The sequence below is a fragment of the Carcharodon carcharias genome, chromosome 10 (genome assembly GCF_017639515.1).
Source record: "Carcharodon carcharias isolate sCarCar2 chromosome 10, sCarCar2.pri, whole genome shotgun sequence".
Lineage (NCBI taxonomy): Eukaryota > Metazoa > Chordata > Chondrichthyes > Lamniformes > Lamnidae > Carcharodon > Carcharodon carcharias.
The window spans coordinates 138,671,724-138,691,884 of NC_054476.1; the positions used below are offsets into that span (position 1 = coordinate 138,671,724).

A 20,161-nucleotide genomic window follows, 5' to 3' on the forward strand; every position below is an offset into this window, starting at 1 on the left:
ACACACCAGTTGAGCATTCAGCAAGTGGAAGCCCTTACCATTGACGTAGTTGACTGCTTATTGCCATGGCAATCTGAGCACCAAGTGAGTGCAGTCGATGGCACCCTGCACCTGTGGGAAACCTGAGATCTGGGCAAATCCAATCGCCCTTGCATCCTGGCATTCCTGGTCCCGGGCAAATTGCACAAAATCGCATGCCTTTGCGAAGATGGCGTCATGGATGCATTTGTGGGTGGAGTCTTGCGATATCCCACACATAGCCCCAGGGCTATGGGCCAAGCACTGAAAAATGGGGCTAGTACAGTCACATCTTTGTTGACCAGTTGGACACGATGAACTGTGAATGCTTATGAGTCTATGAATCCTATGAGATCACGTATGGAGCCCTGAAAGGAACCACTCATGTAAAAATTGAGCACTGTGGTCAATTTCACAGCCGCAGCCAGTGGACACCCTCCATGTCCCCGTGATGACAAATCCCGCAGCAGGTGGCAGATGTGACCGACCAGTTCCCTAGCCATGCGCAGTCTTTGGCAACACTGGTTCTCAGTCATCTGCAGGAATGAAAGACAGCATCTATAGACCCTGGGTCTAGCTAGGCGTCGACCAGCGTTGGCTCACTGTGGCTCTTCATAGGCATGTGCGGGAGCCCCAGCCACCCCTTCTTCCTGAGAGTGCCGCTCCTCCTTCTTCCCAGCCAGGCACACCTTTGTCGCTCTCTTCTTTGTCTCCACTCTCTGTAAGCCACGAGGCATGCAGCTGGTTCGCCAGGCTCCATGCTCCTGATGTACTCCTCCTGGAGAAGTCAGATGGGCAAAGGTAGCCTAAATGAGGAGTTCATAGAGTATTTCCAGGATAATTTCTTAGAACAGCATGCTCTGGAGCCAACCAGAGAGCAGGTTATACTGGACCTGGTATTGTGCAATGAGATGGAATCAATTAATGATCTCATAGTGCTGCCCCTCGGTAGCACTCACTCACTTTTCCAGAGCCACTGCACCCAATTCAGGGTCACAGGGATTCAGAGCCATGACAGTAGACAGTGTGCACCCAGGACGGGATGCTAGTCCATCACAGGGCGCACATTCATACGCACATACAAACTAAGCGGCAATTTACCACAGCCAATCCACCTAATCAGCACATCTTTGGGCAGTGGGAGGAAAACCAGGCAGACACAGAACGTGCAAACTCCACACAGACAAACACCCCAGGTCAGGTCAGGTCAGGACCGAACCTGGGTATCTGGAGCTGTGAGGCAGCAGGCTCAATCACCGCGCCACCATACCACCCTCCCCTAGTTAGCAGCGACCATATGATTGAATCTTACATTCAATTTGAGGGTGAGAGGAGTTGGTCCAAGACTATGTTTGTAAACTTAAATAAGGGCAATTATGGGGGCATGAAAGTGGAGCTGGCTAAAGTGAACTGGCAAATTAGGTTAAGAGATAGGTCAATGGAGATGCAATGGCAAACATTTAAGGGGATACTTCAGTGAGCAGAGCAGGGCTGGAAGGGCGAGACTTCAGTGAGCAGAGCGGGGCTGGAAAGAGCGAGACTTCAGTGAGTAGAGCAGGACTTAAATTTAAGGAAATAGTCATTTAATTAACTAGCACAACTGATAAATTTTTCCAGGTCCAGACGAGAGCATGAAGCGCCACTGAAACAGTCATCAATGTACCGAGAAAAGAGTTGTGGGAGAGGGCCTGAGTAGAACTGGAACAAGGAATGTTCTGCATACCCTAAAAGAGACAGGTATACCTGGGGCCAATGCAGGCATCAATAGCCATACCTTTTATTTGGAGGAAGTGAGACAAGTTTAAGGAGAAATTGTTCAGTGAGAGAACAAGTTCAGCCAGACTGAGGAGTGGTGGTGGTTGGGAATTGTTTAGGTCTCTGCTCAAGGAAGAAGCAGAGAGCCCTCATTCCGTCTTGGTGGGGGATGAAGGTGTAGAAGGATTGGACGTCCATGGTGAAGAGGAGGCAGTTAGGGCCAGGGAACTGTTAATATGACATGGGGCATCAGAGGAATCGCGGATGGAGATGGGAAGAGACTGGACAAGGGGAGGGAGAATGGATTCAAGATAGGAAGAAATGAGTTCTGTGGGGCAGGAACATGCTGATATGATTGGTCTACTGTGACAGTCCTGTTTGTGGATTTTGGGGAGGAGGTAGAAGCAGGCTGTCCGGGGCTGGGAGACTATGAGGTTGGAAACTATGAAGGGGAAGATCTCCAGAGGAGATTAGTTCAATGCCAGTCCTGGAAACAATGGCTTAATGTTTGGTGGTGGGGTCATGATCCAGGGGGAGATAGGCAGAAGTGTCTGAGAACTGGCGCCCAGCCTCTGCAAGGTAGAGGTCAGTGCGCCAGACAACAATAGCACCACCCTTGTTGGCTAGTTTGATAACAAACTCAGGTTTTGACTTAAGAGAATGGAGTGCAGCAAGTTCAGAAGGAGACAGGTTAGAGTGGGCAAGAGGAGCAGAGAAACTGAGACAGCCAATGTCACATGTTGAGTTAGTTGGGCCTGTATTCATTGGGCTTTAGAAGAATAAGAAGCAACCTTATTGAAACATAGAAGATTGGTAGGGGGCTTGACAGGGTTGATGCTGAGAGGTTGTTTCCCCTTGTGGGAGAGCCTAGGACCAGAGGGCATAATCTCAGAATAAAGGGTCACCCATTTAAGACAGAGATGAGGAGAATTTTTTTCTCTCAGAGGGTAGTGAATCTGTGGAATTCTTTACTGCAGAGGGCTTAGAGGCTGGGTCATTAAGTATATCCAAGGCTGAGATAGACAGATTTTTAATCAGTAACGGTACCAAGGGTTATGGGAAAAAGGCAGGGAAGTAAAGTTGGGGATTATCAAATCAGCCATGATTTCATTGAATGGCGGAGCGGATTTGATAGGCCAAATGACCTACTTCTGCTCCTATTCTTATGGTCTTATCCCAGAAGCAACTATAAATCAGGAAATGAAAGGGAGGGTGGAACTCAGGAAAATTACAATCACCAGAGAAGTGGTACTGAGTAAATTGTTGGAGCTGTGGGCTGACAAGTGCCTGGATCCTGATGGACTTAATCCTAGGGTCTTAAAGGAAGTGTTTAGTGAGTTAGTTGCTGCATTGGTTTTAATTTTCTGAAACTCCCTAAATTCAGGGGAAGATAGCAAATATAACTCCCTTATTCAAAAAGGGAGGGAGACAAAGTGGGAAACCACAGGCCAGTTAGCTTAACATCTGTCATAGGGAAAATGTTAGAGACTATTATTAAAGAAGCTATAGCAGGGCACTTGGATAAGTTCAAGATAATCAGGCAGAGTCAACATGATTTTGTGAAAGAGAAATCATGCTTAACCAACTTATTGGAGTTCTTTGAGGAAGTAACGTGCTGTGGATAAAGGAGAACAGGTAGATGTACTGTACTTAGATTTCCAGAAGGCATTTGATAAAACGCCACATCAAAGGTTATTGCGGAAAATAAAAGCTCATGATATTGAGGGTAACATATTGGCATGGATAGAAGATTGGCTGGCTAACAGGAAGCAGAGAGTAGGCATAAATGGGTCTTTTGCTGGTTGGCAAGATGCAATGAATGATGTGCCACAGGGATCAATGCTGGGACCTTAACTGTTCAGAATTCATATAAATGACTTGGATGAAAGGATGGATGGGATTGTTGCCAAATTTGCTGATGACACAAAGATAGGTAGGAAAGTAAGTTATAAAGAAGACATAGGGAGGCTACAAACAGATATAGATAGGTTAAGTGAGTGGGCAAAGATCTGGCAGATGGAGTAATAATGTAAGAAAATGTAAAATTGTCCAATTTGGCAGGAAGAATAAAAGAGAGACCCATTATCTAAATGGTGAGAAATTGCAGAGCTTTGAAATACAGAGGGATCTGTGTGTCTTACTGCATGAATTGCAAAAGGCTAGCATGCAGGTACAGCAAGTAATTAGGAAAGCTAATAGAATGTTATCATTTATAATTGTGAAGGAAATTGAATACAAAAGTAGGGAGGTTTTGCTTCAGTTATACAGAACACTAGTGAGATCACATCTGGGATACTGTGTTCATTATTGGTCACCTTATTTAAGGAAGATGTAAATGTGTTGGAAACAGTTCAGAGAAGGTTTACCAGACTAATACCTGGAATGGGTGTGTTGTCTTATGTGGAAAGGTGGGACACATTAAGCTTGTATCTGGTGGAATTTAGAAGAGTAAGAGGTGACTTGATTGAAACATACAAGATCTTGAGGGGACTTGACAGGGTGGATGTGGAGAAGATGTTTCCTCTTGTGGGAGAATCTAGAGCTAGGGGTCACTCTTTAAAACTAAGGGGTCGCCCATTTAAAATGCAGATGAGGGTTGTGAATAAAGAACAAAGAAAAGTACAGCACAGGAACAGGCCCTTCGGCCCTTCAAGCCTGTGCCAATCATATTGCCCGTCAACTAAAACATTTTGCACTTCCAGGGTCCTCTATTCCCATCCTATTCATATATTTGTCAAGCTGCCTCTTAAACACCACTATCGTACCTGCTTCCACCACCTCCTCTGGTAGCGAATTCCAGACACTCACTACCCTCTGCGTAAAAAACTTGCCCCGCACATCTCCTCTATAGTTTTCTCCTCTCACCTTAAAGCTATGTCCCCTGGTAATTGACTCTGCCACCCTGGGAAAAAGCTTCTGACTATCTACTCTGTCCATGCCACTCATAATTTTGTAAACTTCTATCAAGTCGCCCCTCAATCTCCGTCGCTCTAGTGAGAACAATCCAAATTTCTCCAACCTTTCCTCATAGCTAATAACCTCCAGACCAGGCAGCATCCTGGTAAACCTCCTCTGCACCCTCTCCAACGCCTCCATATCCTTCTGGTAATATAGAGACCAGAAATGCACGCAATATTCCAAGTGTGGCCTAACCAAGGTTCTCTACAGCTGCAGGATGACTTCCCAACTTTTATACTCAATACCCCTGCCAATGAAGGCAAGCATGCCATATACCTTCTTGACTACCTTATCCACCTGCGTTGCCACTTTCAGTGACCTGTGGACCTGTACATCCAGATCCCTCTGCCCGTCGATGCACTTAAGGGTTCTGCCATTTACTGTATAATTCCTGCCTGTGTTAGACCTTCCAAAATGCATTATCTTGCATTTGTCTGGATTAAACTCCATCTGCCATTTCTCCGCCCAAGTCTCCAACCGATCTATCTTTGGAACTCTCTTCCTGACAAGGCAGTGGAAGAGTCTTTGAATATTTTTAAGGCGGAGGTGGATAGGTTCTTGGTAAGCAAGGGGGTGATAGACTTTCGGGGGTAAGCGGGATGCAGATTTGAGGTTACTATCAGATCAGCCAAGGTCTTATTAAATGGCAGAGCAGGCTTGATGGGCCGAATGGCCTACTCCTGTTCCTTGTTCATATGTTCGTATGTAAAGAGAGAAACGCGTGGGTTAGCTTACATGTTCTGAGGACCTCTCTTGATTAAGTCTGAAGACCCATTCACGTATCCTGGAGAGTGCTGGCCACCACTTCGATGACCAGAGTGCGCTGCATGGCTGCTCGAAACCCCACCTTCCTCCGTCCCACTCCACCTGACTGATATGCGGCAGCTTCTCACAATGGACTGCATGCTGTGCTCTCAGCTCAGTGGCAGGCATTCTCCTAATCCGCAAGGCTGCACTGTTAGCTTGAGCCATGGGGGAAACTGATCCAAACCTGAATGTTGACATTGCAAGGGGCTGTGAGCGCCTCCGTCACTGACTGCTCCATGGCCAGCTTTCGCAAGGAGATTGTGCAACATGCCCTGTCGTGCAATTGTTCTGAAGCTTGTCAGTTTGCAATCTGTGCCCAAGGGGTGAAAGGCTCTGGGGCACTTGGTGGAACTTTCAGGCCTCTATGTTGCTTGAGTGGCCTGATAAGCTGGAGGCCCGACTCCAAGCATGTCAATGTGGCTACATCTGAACTGTCTTGTTACAGAGGATGGTCACTTTATACAAGGTTTCCCTAATGCGTGGCTTCTGTTGTCCCCCTGACCCCGCACACACTTCTGCACTACCTTCAATCGTAGTGCAGCCCTTGCTCGCCTAAGTCACCTCGATCACAGTGCAGCCCTTGCACCCCCATCCCCACCAAGTCACCTCAAATGCAGGGTAGCCTTTGCCCTAGCACAGCACTCTACGCCAGCCAGGAAAAAGCGACCTGCCCTCACCTGAATGCGCAGCACCTCAACCTTGAAGTCCAACAGGTGACGCTCACAAACGTGCGCAATGTTACACTGCACTCAGCTCTGAGTTCCCCTCAAAATGCAGCCCGCCAAGTCACAGAATCACAGAATTGTTATGGTATAGAAGAAGGCCATTCAGCCCATCATGTCTGCTCCAGCTCTCTGAGCATTTTAACTTAGTGTCAATCTCCTGCCTTTTCCCAATAACCCCACACATTGTTTCTGTTTGGATAATCATCCAATGCCCTCTTGAATGCTCCATTTGAACCTGCCTCCACCACACTTCCAGAAACTGCATTCCAAACCCTAACTACTCACTGTGTCAAAAAGTTTTTTCTAACCTCTCATTTGCTTCTTTTGCAAAACACTTGAAAACTGGTTCTTGATCCGTTTATGAGCAAGAACAGTTTCACCCTATCTACTCTGTCCGGACTCCTCACGATTTTGAAAACTTCTATCAAGTCTCCTCTCAGCCTTCTCCTCTCAAAGGAAAACAGTCCCAACTTCTCCAATCTTTCCTCATAACTGAGTGTCTCATCCTGGGAACCATTCTCATAAACCTCTTCTGCACTCTCTTCAATGCGTTCACATCCTTTCTATAGTGTGGCGCCCAGAACCTCTGCTGAGTTAGATTAAACCCTTCCCAAAAGCACCTGCAAAACATCCACAAGGAACTCAGTCCCGGCTCTGTTTAGATGCAACCTGTCTGGCTTGTACAGGTGCTGTCTCCCCAGAAGCCAGTCCCAGCGTCCCAGGAATCTAAAGCCCTCCCTCCTGCGCCATATTTCCAGCCACGCATTCATCTGTCTTAACTTCCTATTTCTGTATTCACTTGCACGTGGCACTGGGAGTAATCCAGAGATTATTACTTTAGAGGTCCTGGTTGCTAATTTTCTACAAAGCTCCCTAAATTTGGATTGCAGGACCACATCCCCCTTCCTATCTAAGCCATTGTTACCAATGTGGATCATGACCTCTGGCTGATCACCTTCCCTCAGAAGAATGTCCTGGAGCTGCTCTATGACATCCTTGGCCCTGGCACCAGGGAGGCAACATACCATCCTGGAGTCATGTCTACGGCCACAGAAACACCTGTCTGTTCCCCTAACCAATGAATTCCCGATCACTATTTCTCTTCCTTTCTTCTTCCTCCCCTCTTGTGCAGCTGAGCCGCTCTGACTGCACTCTCCTGAGGAACCAGTGCCCTCACCAGCTTCCAAAACAAAAAGCAATTTGTGAGCAGGACCCTACGGGACTCCTGCACTATCTACCTACCTCACTTAGACTGCCTGGCGGTCACGTATTCCCTCTGTCTCCAAGCCCTTAAGCTGTGGTGTGATCACCTCTCTGAATGTGCTATCCACGTAGCTCTTAACCTCACAGGTGCACCACAGTGACTCCAGCCACCACTCGAGCTCTGAAACCCAGAGCTCAATTTTCTGAAGCTCGCAGCACTTCCTGCACGTGTGGTCACCTGGGACACCGGTAGCATCCATGGCTTCACACATATTACATGACATGCATTCCACTCAACTGAGCTGCCTTGCCATGTCTCTACTTCCCTTATGTTAACTTTAATCTACTTTGGATTATTTATATTACCCTATTCTATTGGCCCTAAATTTCCATTATTCCTGGTGCTTCTCAGTTAAATCCAAGTATAGCAACTTATTTAAAAATATTACGCTTTTCTAATTTACTCACCAGGGCCTATTACCAAGACTGCCGCTATTCTTTCTGAGGAAAGGTAGAAAAGGAAAGGAGCACTTTCTCCCTTCCCATTAAACTCCCTCAGTCACCAAACTCCAACTTAAGTGCTCTACTGCAGACAAACTCAGCACTATAAGATAGCCTACTTTTATACTCTCTGAACCTAGCCACTGAAAGCCTGATTAATCCAGTTATCTAATTAACTAGTTTCAGCTGCAAACTGATCCTGTATGAGCCTTGTCTTAAGGCTGGACGAAAACTCACCTTCTTCCAACCCTAACAGCAACTTTTAGTAAATTGCTAAATGAAAGACTTTAGATAGAATTTAACCTTTTAACTCCCTCAGTCACCAAATTCCAAGTGAAGCACTCTACTGTAGCCAAACACAGCACTCCAGTGCAGACTTTAAGTGCACACCTTATATATGCTGTTGTGAAACACATCGGCGTGCAATCAAGCCAACGTGCTCGGATGATCCAATGTGGGGGGGATGATTCCAGCAAACTGGGCTTTAATGATATGCAGATGTATTACAATGAAGTTTTCGATATCCGACGGTGGGAAATGCGGCCTGCCATTGACGGGCAGAGCGGATGATTGCAAACTAGTTTCATGACATTGTGAAACCAATTTTTGGTCTTCTCGCCATATTGTCTGCTCATGCCACCAAACACACCCGTTGCCAATGGGCTTGGAAAATTCTGCCCATGGGAACACCACCGCCTGGAAGTTCTCCTCCAAGCCACACACCATCCAGACTTGGAAATATATCGCTATTCCTTCACTGTCGCTGGGTCAAATTCCCGGAACTCCCTCCCTAAACAGCACCGTGGGTGTACTACACCACAGGGACTGCAGCAGTTCAAGGATGTAGCTCACCATCCTCTTCTCAAGGGCAATTAGGGATGGGCAATAAATGCTGACCCAGCCAGCTGTGCTCACATCATCTTAATTAATTTTTAAAAATTTAAGTAAGTGGTTTCATCACTTTCAAGCTTTATTTTCCAATGTCCTTTCTATCAGGCCCCCAAATGCCCCTCAGCAAATCCCTTAGTGCCCTTCCGCTAGATCTTCCAACGTCCTTCTATTAGCCCCTGCAATGCCCTTCCATTTCAGCCCCACAATAGCCTTCCACCGAACCTTCAAATGCTCTTCCATCTTGCCACACGATGCCTTTCCATCAGGCCCTCCAATGCTACCCTCGCCCTAAGTTCTAATGGCTTCCCTTGTCCTCAAGTGCAAATTTCAAACTACGCCTTGTTTTCAAATCTCTCCATACCTTGGCTACTCCACCTTGATGAATATGTCCTGTCCTACATCCCTGCAGGAAACTCAGATCCTCTAAAACACGATTTCTATTTAATCTGTAATCCAACACTGGTAGTTGTTCATTCATCCAATGCATTTCTGCTCTCTGAAATTCCCTGCCCAGTTTCCTCTGCCGAGCACCATTTCTCCCTACCCTCAAAAATCTTCTACCTACAGTCTTTTCAGCTTCCCATTCTTGCCTCTACATTTCATGAAAATACTCAGTCCCTCGAGCTGGCTGCGCCCATTCAATTGATCATGACTGATCTGATTGTAACCTCAACTCCACATCCTCACCAACTCCCGATAACCTTTGACCCTCTTGCCTATTAAGAATCTATCTACTTGTGCCTTAAAAATATTCAAAGACACTGCTTCTATCACCTTTTCACAGAATCAGAGAATCACACAGTGCAGGAGAGGCCCTTTGGCCCATCGAGTCTGCACTGACACATGAGAAACACCTGACCTACACACCTAATCCCATTTACCAGCACTTGACCCATAGCATTGAATGTTATGACGTGCCAAGTGCTCATCCAGGTACTTCTTAAAGGATGTGAGGTAACCCACCTCCACCACGCCCCCCAGGGAGCGCATTCCAGACTGTCACCACCCTCTGGGTAAAAAAGGTTTTTCCTCACATCCCCCTAAACCTCCTGCCCTCACCTTGAATTTATGTCCCCTCGTGACTGACCCTTCCCTATTCACCCTGTCCATGTCCCTCAAAATCTTCTACACCTCGATCAGGTTGTCCCTCAGTCTTCTCTGCTCCAACGAAAACAACCCAAGTCTATCCAACCTCTCTTCATAACTTAAATGTTTCATCCCAGGCCACATCTTGGTGAATCTCCTCTACACCCCCTCCAGTACAATCACATCCATCCTATAATGTGGTGACCAGAACTGCACACAGTACTCCAGCTGTGGCCTCACCAGGGTTCTATACAACGCCAACATGACCTCCCTACTTTTGTAATCTATGCCTCGATTGATAAAGGCAAGTGTCTCATATATGCCTTTTTCACCACCCCACTAACATGCCCCTCTGCCTTCAGAGATCTATGGACACACATGCCAAGGTCTCTTTGTTCCTCAGAACCTCCTAGTGTCTTGCCGTTCATTGAATACTTCCTTGTCAAATTACTCCTTCCAAAGTGTATCACCTCACACTTTTCAGGGTTAAATTCCATCTGCCCATTATCTACCCATTTGACCATCCCGTCTATATCTTCCTGTAGCCCAAGACATTCAACCTCACTGTTAACCACCCAGCCAATCTTTGTGTAATCCGCAAACTTACTAATCCTACCCCCACATAGGGTAGTCATCCATGTCGTTTATAAAAATGACAAATAATAGGGGACCCAGCACAGATCCCTGTGTTATGCCACTGGACACTGGCTTCCAGTCACTGAAGCAGTCTTCTGCCATCACCCTCTGTCTCCTACAACTAAGCCAATTTTGAATCCACCTTATCAAATTACTCTGTATTCCATGTGCATTTGCCTTCTTTATAAGTCTCCATGTGGGACCTTGTCAAAGGCTTTGCTGAAATCCATATAAACCACATGAACTGCACTATCCTCATCTACACACCTGGTCACCTCAAAAAATTCAATCAAATTTGTTAGGCATGACCTCCCTCTGACAAAGCCATGCTGCCTATCCATGATCAAACCTTGCCTCTCCAAGTGGAGATAGATTCTCTCCTTCAGAGTTTTCTCCAATTGTTTCCCTAGCACTGACATGAGGCTCACTGGCCTGTAGTTCCCTGGCTTATCTCTACAATCCTTCATAAATAGCGGAACCACATTAGCTGTTCTCCAGTCCTCTGGCACCTCCCCCATGGCCAGAGAGTAATTAAAGATTTGGGTCAAAGCCCCTGCGATCTGCTCCCTTGCCTCCCTCAGCAGTCTGGGACACAAATCATCCGGACTTGGAGATTTGTCCACTTTTAAGCCTGCCAACACCTCCAATAGCTTGTCACTCCGTGTATCAATTTGCTCAAGAACCTCGCAGTCTCTCTCCCTGAATTCCATACCTTCATCCTCATTCTCTTGGGTGAAGACAGATGTGAAGTATTCGTTCAACACTCTACCGAAGAAAATTCTAAAGACTGACAAGCTTCTGAGAGAAAAAATCTCTCCTCATCTCTGTCCTAATTGAGCAACCCTTTATTTTTAAACAGTGGCCCATGGCACTAGATTCTCCCACAAGACATCCTCTCCACATTGATCCTGTCAAGACCCCTCAGGATCTTATATATTTCAATCAAGTCTCTCTTACTCTCCTAAACTACAGTGGATATAAGTCTCGCCTGTCCAATCTTTCCTCATAAGACAACCTGCCCAATCCAGGTATTAGTTTAGTAAACCTTCAATGAACTTCTTCCAAGACATTTACATCCTTCCTTAAATAAGGAGACCAATACTGTACTTCTGTTCTTCTTTTTAGTGTTAGGAAAAATATTTTAATATTTCAGACGATGCAAAAACTGCATCACATAATAACATACATTACAAAAAGTCCCAACTGTTCCACAGTTATGTTCACAATGAAAACAGAGAATCAGGAAAAAATTTGGATTTCAACAGCATAAAGCAAACCTCTTTTTTAAACTAATATAGTTATCCCACTGTAGGTGGATGAATACTGCTAGCCCTAATACCTTATGTAGCTAGTATTTTTTATTCTTTGATGGGACGTGGGCATCACTGGCAAGGCCAACAGTTGTTGCCCATCCCTATTTGTCCTTGAACTGAGTGGCTTGCTAGGCCATTTCAGAGAGCCAACTACATTGTTGTGGGTCTGATGTCACATATAGGCCAGGCAGTGTAAGAAAGGCAGGTTCCCTTCCCTAAAGGACATTAGTGAACCATATGGGTTTTTACAACAATTGATGTTAGCTTCATGACACTATTTCTGAGACAAAGGCTGGAATTTTCCAGCCCCATTGATGTCAGGTGTCATTGCAGGCAGGGGTTACGATATGACGAGGAGGCGAAAAATCAGTTTCGCGCCATCATGAAAGCAGTTTGTGATTGTCTGCTCCATCCGTCAATGGCAGGCCGCATTTCCTGCCGCCACACATCAGGAACCTAATTTCGATACTTTAGCATCTCATTATAAGTCCTGCTCGCCTGAATCATTCCCCCAATGCTGGATCATCCAGGCACCGATGTGTTTCACAACTGTACATAAGCGACGTGCACCTGGCAAGCTGCACTTCGCTCAGGACTTCGAGGTTGATTTGCCGACCTTTCTTTGGGCAGCATTTACAGTCATCAGCAACAGGCTTCACAGGCAGCGCCACATCACTTTTAGGGGGGCTCACGGGGCAGGTCTCTAACTACCAGACCAGCCATAAGGCAGGGGTGGCTTTTCAACGGCTGCAGGGCTAGGGCTTGCTTGGGGAAGGTGGAGGAGTGGCCTCAGGCAAGGGAAGAGGCTGCAGGGTGAGGGATGTACTGGGGAAGGGAGGTATTCCAGGGTGTGTGCGGGGCACGTGTTGATCTGTGCAAGTGGCCTCAAGATGGTGAGGGCTGAGGAGGCAGTCTCCAGAGGAGATGAGACCAGATGGACATGTGAGGGTGTGTGTGAGAGAGTGTGTGGTGATGTCCCTTGAGCTGGTAGTGAGTGAGATGCCAGTGAATGTGTAATGGCCTTGTGAGTGTGTGAGTTTAGAGTGATAGGATGGTTGCCTTATCTTGACGGCACAGATGAGTTTATTCATGTTTTCTGCACTGGATGGTCGACCTTTTGTGTGTCGCATTAGCACTGACCATCTCTGCCACTGCCTCCCAAGATGGAGTGGTGACATTGATGTGCCTCCTGCAGCCAGACCGGGGATAGAGGACATCCCGGCGTGCCTCCACGATATCCAGAAGGCATCCCGGGAATGGATCGCTGAAATGGTGGTGGTGGTGGGGGCGGGGGGGGTTGTGGGGAGATGCATTCTTCTTGGCTTTTGGGGCCCTGTCTTCACCAAAGCAGTCCTGGGCTGCAAGAATTGAGAAGTGCACACGCGGCTGCAGTTTAAGTATGGCGCCCTGCGTGAGGGAGTGGTGAGGTAACGGCGTGGCGCGTAAGTCGGAGGCTGTCTGCCAGTGAGACAGCATGTTTCCTGTGGCTGCATAATTAATGTGGCAGGAATGGGATGATACAGCGTGAAAACCCGTCATTGTGGCTGGCAGATGAAACGACATTTTCCTGCCCGCTACCACACTTTGTGCAACTCTGGGACGATCCTGCCCTAGGGCGGAATCTTGTGCTATCACTGGCGGTGAGCTTGGAGGCAGGAAGGGCATGTAATTAGGCGGGATGCTGGTGTACCGGGACCCCACTGTCTTCCCGCCTCCCGAATTAAGTTCTGGATGAGAAGGCCCATGGGCAACCTTCACACCATGTCATCGGTTGTGACCCCTAAGTGGCCAATTAATGACTATTTAAGGCCTTATCTCACTGCCACTGGCATTAACCCAGCTGTAGGCTGGCCTGTCACCATCCGGCATGCGGGACAGGTAAACCTGCGCAGGCTGCTTGTCGCCTATGGTGGGGAGAGTGTTGTGGCGAAGGTGGTGGGTGGGGGGGGGGGGGGTCCCTCAATCAAAGACACTCAGTACCTGATGGAGGGACTCGACATTGGGAATAGAGGGGCTTGCTGAAAGTCAAGCCCCTGCCCTTGCTGCCCACCCTCATTCACCCCTCTCTCCGCAACCCTCATCCTGTAACCCACCCCCACCCCCGCTCCAGCCCCACAACATTCCTTACCTGTGGCCTGGGTCATTCCATGATCCTGGGACAGTGCCTGTCCTTCCAACAACAGCCACAGTCTCCCCTGTGGTGCTGCTGAGCACAAGAGCCGCCAACCTCTGTTTGGTTAATACAAGGGAAGGCCAGCCAGTGGCCTCGCCACTGCCTGATTGACTTGTGGTTCAGCAGACATTCCCAGAAAAGAGACAGCGTGGGTCTCTCCCTAGCTCTCCAGCTAGGCAAGACCCACTGACGCCTCAAACAAGATTTCACCCTAGCTTTCAATTCTAGATTTTATTAATCAAATTCAAGTTCCACTAGCTGCCGTGGTGGGATTTAAACCTGTGTCTCCTGCCTACCCCCACCCCAAGAGCATTAGCCCAGGCCTTTGGATTACTAGTCCAGTGACATTACTACTCTTCCACAATCTCCCCTCACATCTCCCTCCACTGTCCACATGCTCAGAATCTTAATTGTAAATGCTCAGAAATTTTCAAGTCCATGAGAACTATGTTAATCCAAGTTGTTGGTGTACTCTTGAGACTCACAAAGGACTTGCAACACAAATAAACTTTTAAAACCATTCTAAAAATCCTAAACATATAATTTAATAACAGCAAACTGTAAACTTGTTCTGATAGGGATTACCTTTGAGAATGATATGTTCACATAACTTTGTTTTTGGATTGCAGTTCTCTATTTTCCCATAGTGTCTGTTGTCACTGGTATACAGGGGAGAACTGACCAATATCCTAATAACAAAAATACATATATATAAATAAGATGCCAAGTTTCATCATGCTCCAGGTAAAACAAATCACAATTATTCCCTCATACTGTGTCAGTAATTAACTCACAGACTGGAGCTCACCAGTGACAATCTACATATTCTGTACCAGTTGTGTTCCATTCTACATAAGAAATGGTTGCATGAATTGCCTTCTTCCAAGATCAATTCTATTGTCTGCATGGGGAGATTGCAATATGCTGATATTGCAAGGAGAGGCTACAAGACATTATAGTATGTGGAGGACTGCAAGATTCTGCTGTCTGTGAAGAGCAACTATGAGTTAACAATGTCTATAATACTCTCCTGAAAAATGCTAAAGGGCAGAAGAAACATTTTTATACAGAATTCTGAGACTGTGAAACTCACTCCCCACATTAGTGGTACAGTCAGAAGCTTTGCCAACATTCAACATTAGCATGAAATTTCATCTATATAACTATTAAAAAAAAGAACATGTTCTGTAAAAAAATGTTTTTTAAACTTTCAACAGGTGTTTGTCAAAGTACCACATAAATAGACTTGTTGGCAGAAATAAAGCCTACAAGAGTAAAAGGACAGCGGTGGTGTGGATGCAAAATTGTCTACGGAGCAGAAAGCAAAGAGTAGTAATGAATGTGAAACAAAAACAGAAAAAACATTGGGAGAATTTTTATGGCCCCTCCTGCCGACGGCTCCTGCCAAAGCCAATGGGGTTTTGAACGGCTCGCCATATTTTCTAGCCCCACCCCCGCTGCACCGGGGCTGTTAAATTCCACCCCTTGACTGTTTCTCTCTCCATAGACCAAACCTGCTGAGTATTTCTTACATTTCCTGTTTTTATTTCAGATTTCTAGCATCCAGTATTTTGCTCTTATCATGGTAGTTAATGGTTGTTTTTCAGGCTGGACGGAAGTATACAGTAGTGTTCCCCAGGGTTGGTTACTGCTCTTTTTGATACATATTAATGCCCTTGACATAATTTCAAAGATTGCAAATTATATGAAACTCTGAAATGTAGCAAACAGTGAAGAGGATAATAACAGATTTCAAGAGGACAAGGACAGACTGATAAAATGGGCAGACATATGGCAGATAAAGTTTAATGCAGAAAAGTGCAAATTGTGCATTTTGGTAAAAAGAATGAAGAAAGTCAATATAAACTAAAGGGTACAATTTTAAAGGGGTGCAGGAACAGACAGACCTGGGGTGTAGGTACACAAATCTTTGGCTTTAACAATAGAGGCATGGGCCAGGCTTTAGCTGAGAAGGCGGGAATCAGGCAACAGGTTCATTCCCGGGTTGCAAACCCTCTTCAATGGGGGGGCAGATAAAACTTCCAATTTTGGTGGAGGTGAGGGGTTAATTAGTGAGGGTCAAAAATGATAGTCCATTAGTAGCCAGGGGATAGGAATGGAGGCAGGACACCAGGGAAATGATTCAGCAGCCATTGCTCTGATTGCCATCACTGTATGGTGTAAAAAATGTGGAAGCATCTGATTTTTCAAATTGGCCAGTGTAGCTGGAGAGCTGGCAGCTGGGAGAGGGTAGAGAAATTTTCGTGTCATTAAATTCCATTGCTGTGTAATAGGTTTTCTTCAAAACTTCCACTTTTTCTGTCACATAAAACTTCTTCAATGCTGCTGAACCTGTTCCCAACAGGCTGGAGCGGTTCAGCTTTACACAACTCCCAACAGCCACCCACTCCTGCAAAAATCTCAGGACATTAGAAGATGCAATCTTAAGGAGCTGCTTAATTACACACATGTGCCCAATTAATGATGTATGTGATAAATGTAAACTAAAAACCAAAAAAAATGTTGACTCTGTTTCTCTCTACATAGATGCTGCCAGACCTAATGAGTAGTTCCAGTATTTTCTATCTTCATTTCAGATTTCCAGCATTCACAGTTTTCTTTTCATATTCCACGTTACATTAATCTTATAAATCACTGGTTATGCCTCAGCTGGAGTATTATGTTCAATTCTGGGAACCACACTTTAGGAAGTAGAGTCTTACTAGAATGATACCAGGGATGCAGAACTTCTGTTGAGTAGAGAGATTAGAGGAGCTGGGATTGTTCTCCATAGAACAGAAAAGGCTAAGATGAGGCTTACAGAGATGTTTAAAATCGTTGATGGTTTTTTTGGGAACTGAGGGTATAGCCCCTCCTGCTGTCTATCGGGGTCATGTGATGTTTTGTTAAGGATCCAACCAGTGAGCCCTAAGCGCGGGCAATCTGGAGGGTGGGGCTTTCTGACGAGAGTCCTTATCGAGCATGTGGCACCTAAAAAGCTCCTGTAATAAAGTTTAGCTGTTTCTTGTTGAAATCTGTCTGCTCTGTCGAGTCATTACAGTTATGATCAAGTAAACAAGGAATAACTTGTTTCCAGTAGGAGGGAAGGGTCGGTAACCAGAGGGACACAGATTTCAGATAATTGGGAAATTAAGCAGAGGTGACATGAGCAATTTTTTTAGCCAGCGTGTTGTTGCGATCTGCAATGCACTGCCTGAAAGGGTGTTAGAAGATACATTCACAAAATTCAAAAGAGAATTAGGTAAATACTCAAGGGGAAAAAAATACAGGACCTCGGAAAGAAAAAATGTGTGAGATTGATTGGCTAGCTCTACAAAAGAGTTGGCAAAGGCCAAATTATTTCCTTCTGTACTGTGTCCAATCAATTCCAGAACTCTTGTCTTTCCCAAGATCTTATAGTTGCTTTTCCCTTTGAGAATATATCTAATTCTCTTTTGAATTTTATAACTATATCTTCTTCTGCCATCCTTTTGGGCAGTGTGTTCCAGATCACTACAGAAAAACTACTAGGAAAACTAACAGGGCTAAGGTTGACAAGTCCCCTTGACCTAATGGCCTGCATCCTCGGGTCTTAAAGGAAAAGACTGCAAAAGTAGTAGATGCATTGGTTGTAATCTTCCAAAATTCCCTAGATTTTGGAAAGTCACAAATGTAAGGCAACTATTCAAGAAAGGATGCAGACAGAAAGCAGGAAACTACAGGCCAGTTAGTCTAATATCTATCATTGGGAAAATGCGAGAATCCATTATTAAGGAGGTAGTAGCAGAACATTTAAAAAATCATAATACAATCAGGCAGAGCCAACATAATTTTGTGAAAGGAAAATCATGCTTGACAAATTTATTAGAGTTCTTTGAGGACATAACAAGCAGGATGGAGAAAGGGAAACTGAACTAGTGGTGTTTTTGGACTTCCAAAAGGCATTTGACAAGATGCCACATAAAAGGTTACTGTATAAGACAAGAGCTTATGGTGTTGGGGGGTGATATATTAGCATGGACAGAGGATTGGCTAACTAACAGAAAACGAGAGTTGGGATAAATGGGTAATTTTCAGGTTGGAAATCTGTAACTAGTGGACTGCCACATAAATCTGTGCTGAGGTCTCAACTATTTATGATTTCTATTAATGACCTGGATGAAGGGACAGGCTGTATTATAGGCAAATTTGCAGATGATATTAAAAATAGGTAGCAAAGCAAGTTGTCAGGATGAGACAAATTTGCAAAGGGATTTAGTTAAGTGAGTGGGCAAAAATTTGGCAGATGGGCGTATAATGTGGGAAAATGTGAAGGTGTCCACTTTGGCACAGAACAGAATAATAGAAAAGTAGCATATTATTTAAATGGAGAGAGACTGCATGATGATACAGTACAGAGGGATCTGGGTGAACTTGTACATGAATCACGGAAGGTACAGCAAGTAATTAGGAAGGCTAATGAAATAGTGGCTTTTATTGCAAGGAAGACGAAGTTCAGAAGTAGAGAAGTCTTGCTACACTGCACCTGAATTACTGTTTACTGTTTTTTTGGTCTCCTTACTTTAGAAGAAAGTACATACTTGCATTGGAAGCATTTCAGAGAAGGTTCAGTAGGCTGATTCCTGGGATGAAGGGGTTGTCTTATAAGAAAGGTTAAGCAAGTTGGGCCTACACTCATTGGAGAAGAATGAGAGGTGATCTTTTTGAAACTTATAAGTTTCTCGGGGGGCTTGACAGGATGGATGTTTCCTTTTCTGGGGGAATCAAGAACTAGCGGGCACAGGTTAAAGATACAAGGTCTCCCATTTAAGATGGAAATGAGGAGTTTCTTCTCTAAAAGAGTCATTAGTCTTTGGAATTTCCTTCCACAGAGAGGAGTGGAAGTTGAGTCACTGAATATATTAAAGGCTGAGCTAACCAGATTTTTGATTGGGAATCAAGGGTCATGGGGCTGAGAGGCAAGAAAGTGCTGTTAAGCCATAATCTTATTGAAAGGTGAAGCAGGCTTGATCAACTGAATGGCCTACTCCTGCTTCTGTTCCTTATGATCTTATGTGTCATTCTACAATTCGATGATGAAGGAAAGGGAGATGAAGGGCTTCGGGAACAAACGGCTATTTAAATACATGTGCAGTAGCTCACATTAGAACAGGAAACAAAACACAAGTACATATTAAATGGCAGTGCAATAGAAAAAAGTGCAAAATTAAAGTTGGGATCACAAATCATCCATTGAATACAATGCAATGGCATTTTCAAAAAGTGAAAAAAAAAATCTAAAGGCAGATCTCAAAGACAGACGTGTTTGCAAGTTGAAATAAATGACTTATTGTACACAGATTACTGATTAGGCCATATTTGGGATACTGTGTGTAAACATACTGCCCTCAAAAGTGCATTGATACATTGGAGATGATTTAGAGAAGAGCAATAAGGCCAAATGTGGCCCAAGGATTTATATTTCCATTGGAGAAGGGAGGACTGAGAAGGATATAATACAGCCTTGGATTTGTTTAGCTGTATTGATGCCAAGACTGATAAATTATTTCACTGGACTGTCAGTGCAGGAAGTACAGGACATGGCTTCAAATGTAGCAAGCCTCAAACAAGATGAGAGGTTTGAAGGAATGCTTTTTTTTTTCCACACAGAATAGCAAATATATGGCACTGATTTTCAGTCAAAACACCTTATACTTTGACAATGATTATTTTCAAAATAACAAGTGGATAAATTTCTGTATGGGAAAGGCATTGAGGGAACTAGTGAAGCTCCTATCCTGCTCGGGCAACGAAAGGCACTGGCTGAGGTTAATAGTGGAGATACGGGAATGGATGAACTGTATAAAGAATAGTGGAAGTAGAGTTAAAATTTTGAGCAAGAGATGCAGGGGGGAATGTGAGGAAGAATTTTTTATGCAACAAGCGGTAATGATCTGGAAATGCTGCCTACGAGGGTGGTTAAAGTGGAGGTGATCAATAATTTTAAAAGAAAATTGTACGAGCATTTGAGGTAAATAAACTTGGAGGCTATGGTGATAGAATGGGAGAATGGGACTGACTAAATCGCTTTACAGAGATTTAATTTACATGGACTT

At 45.0% G+C, this 20,161-nt stretch overlaps 1 protein-coding gene across 2 annotated transcripts in view; it reads right to left on the reverse strand.

Moving 5' to 3' along the window:
- The window catches only part of LOC121282961 (integrin alpha-E-like), a 312,306-nt gene that overhangs the window by 268,934 nt on the left and 23,211 nt on the right, over positions 1–20,161 (reverse strand). For both annotated transcript variants that reach the window (XM_041196807.1, XM_041196806.1), the window contains exon 3: positions 14,652–14,755. In XM_041196807.1, coding sequence (XP_041052741.1) covers positions 14,652–14,755 — 104 coding nt within the window. The remainder of the gene's footprint in view (positions 1–14,651; positions 14,756–20,161) is intronic.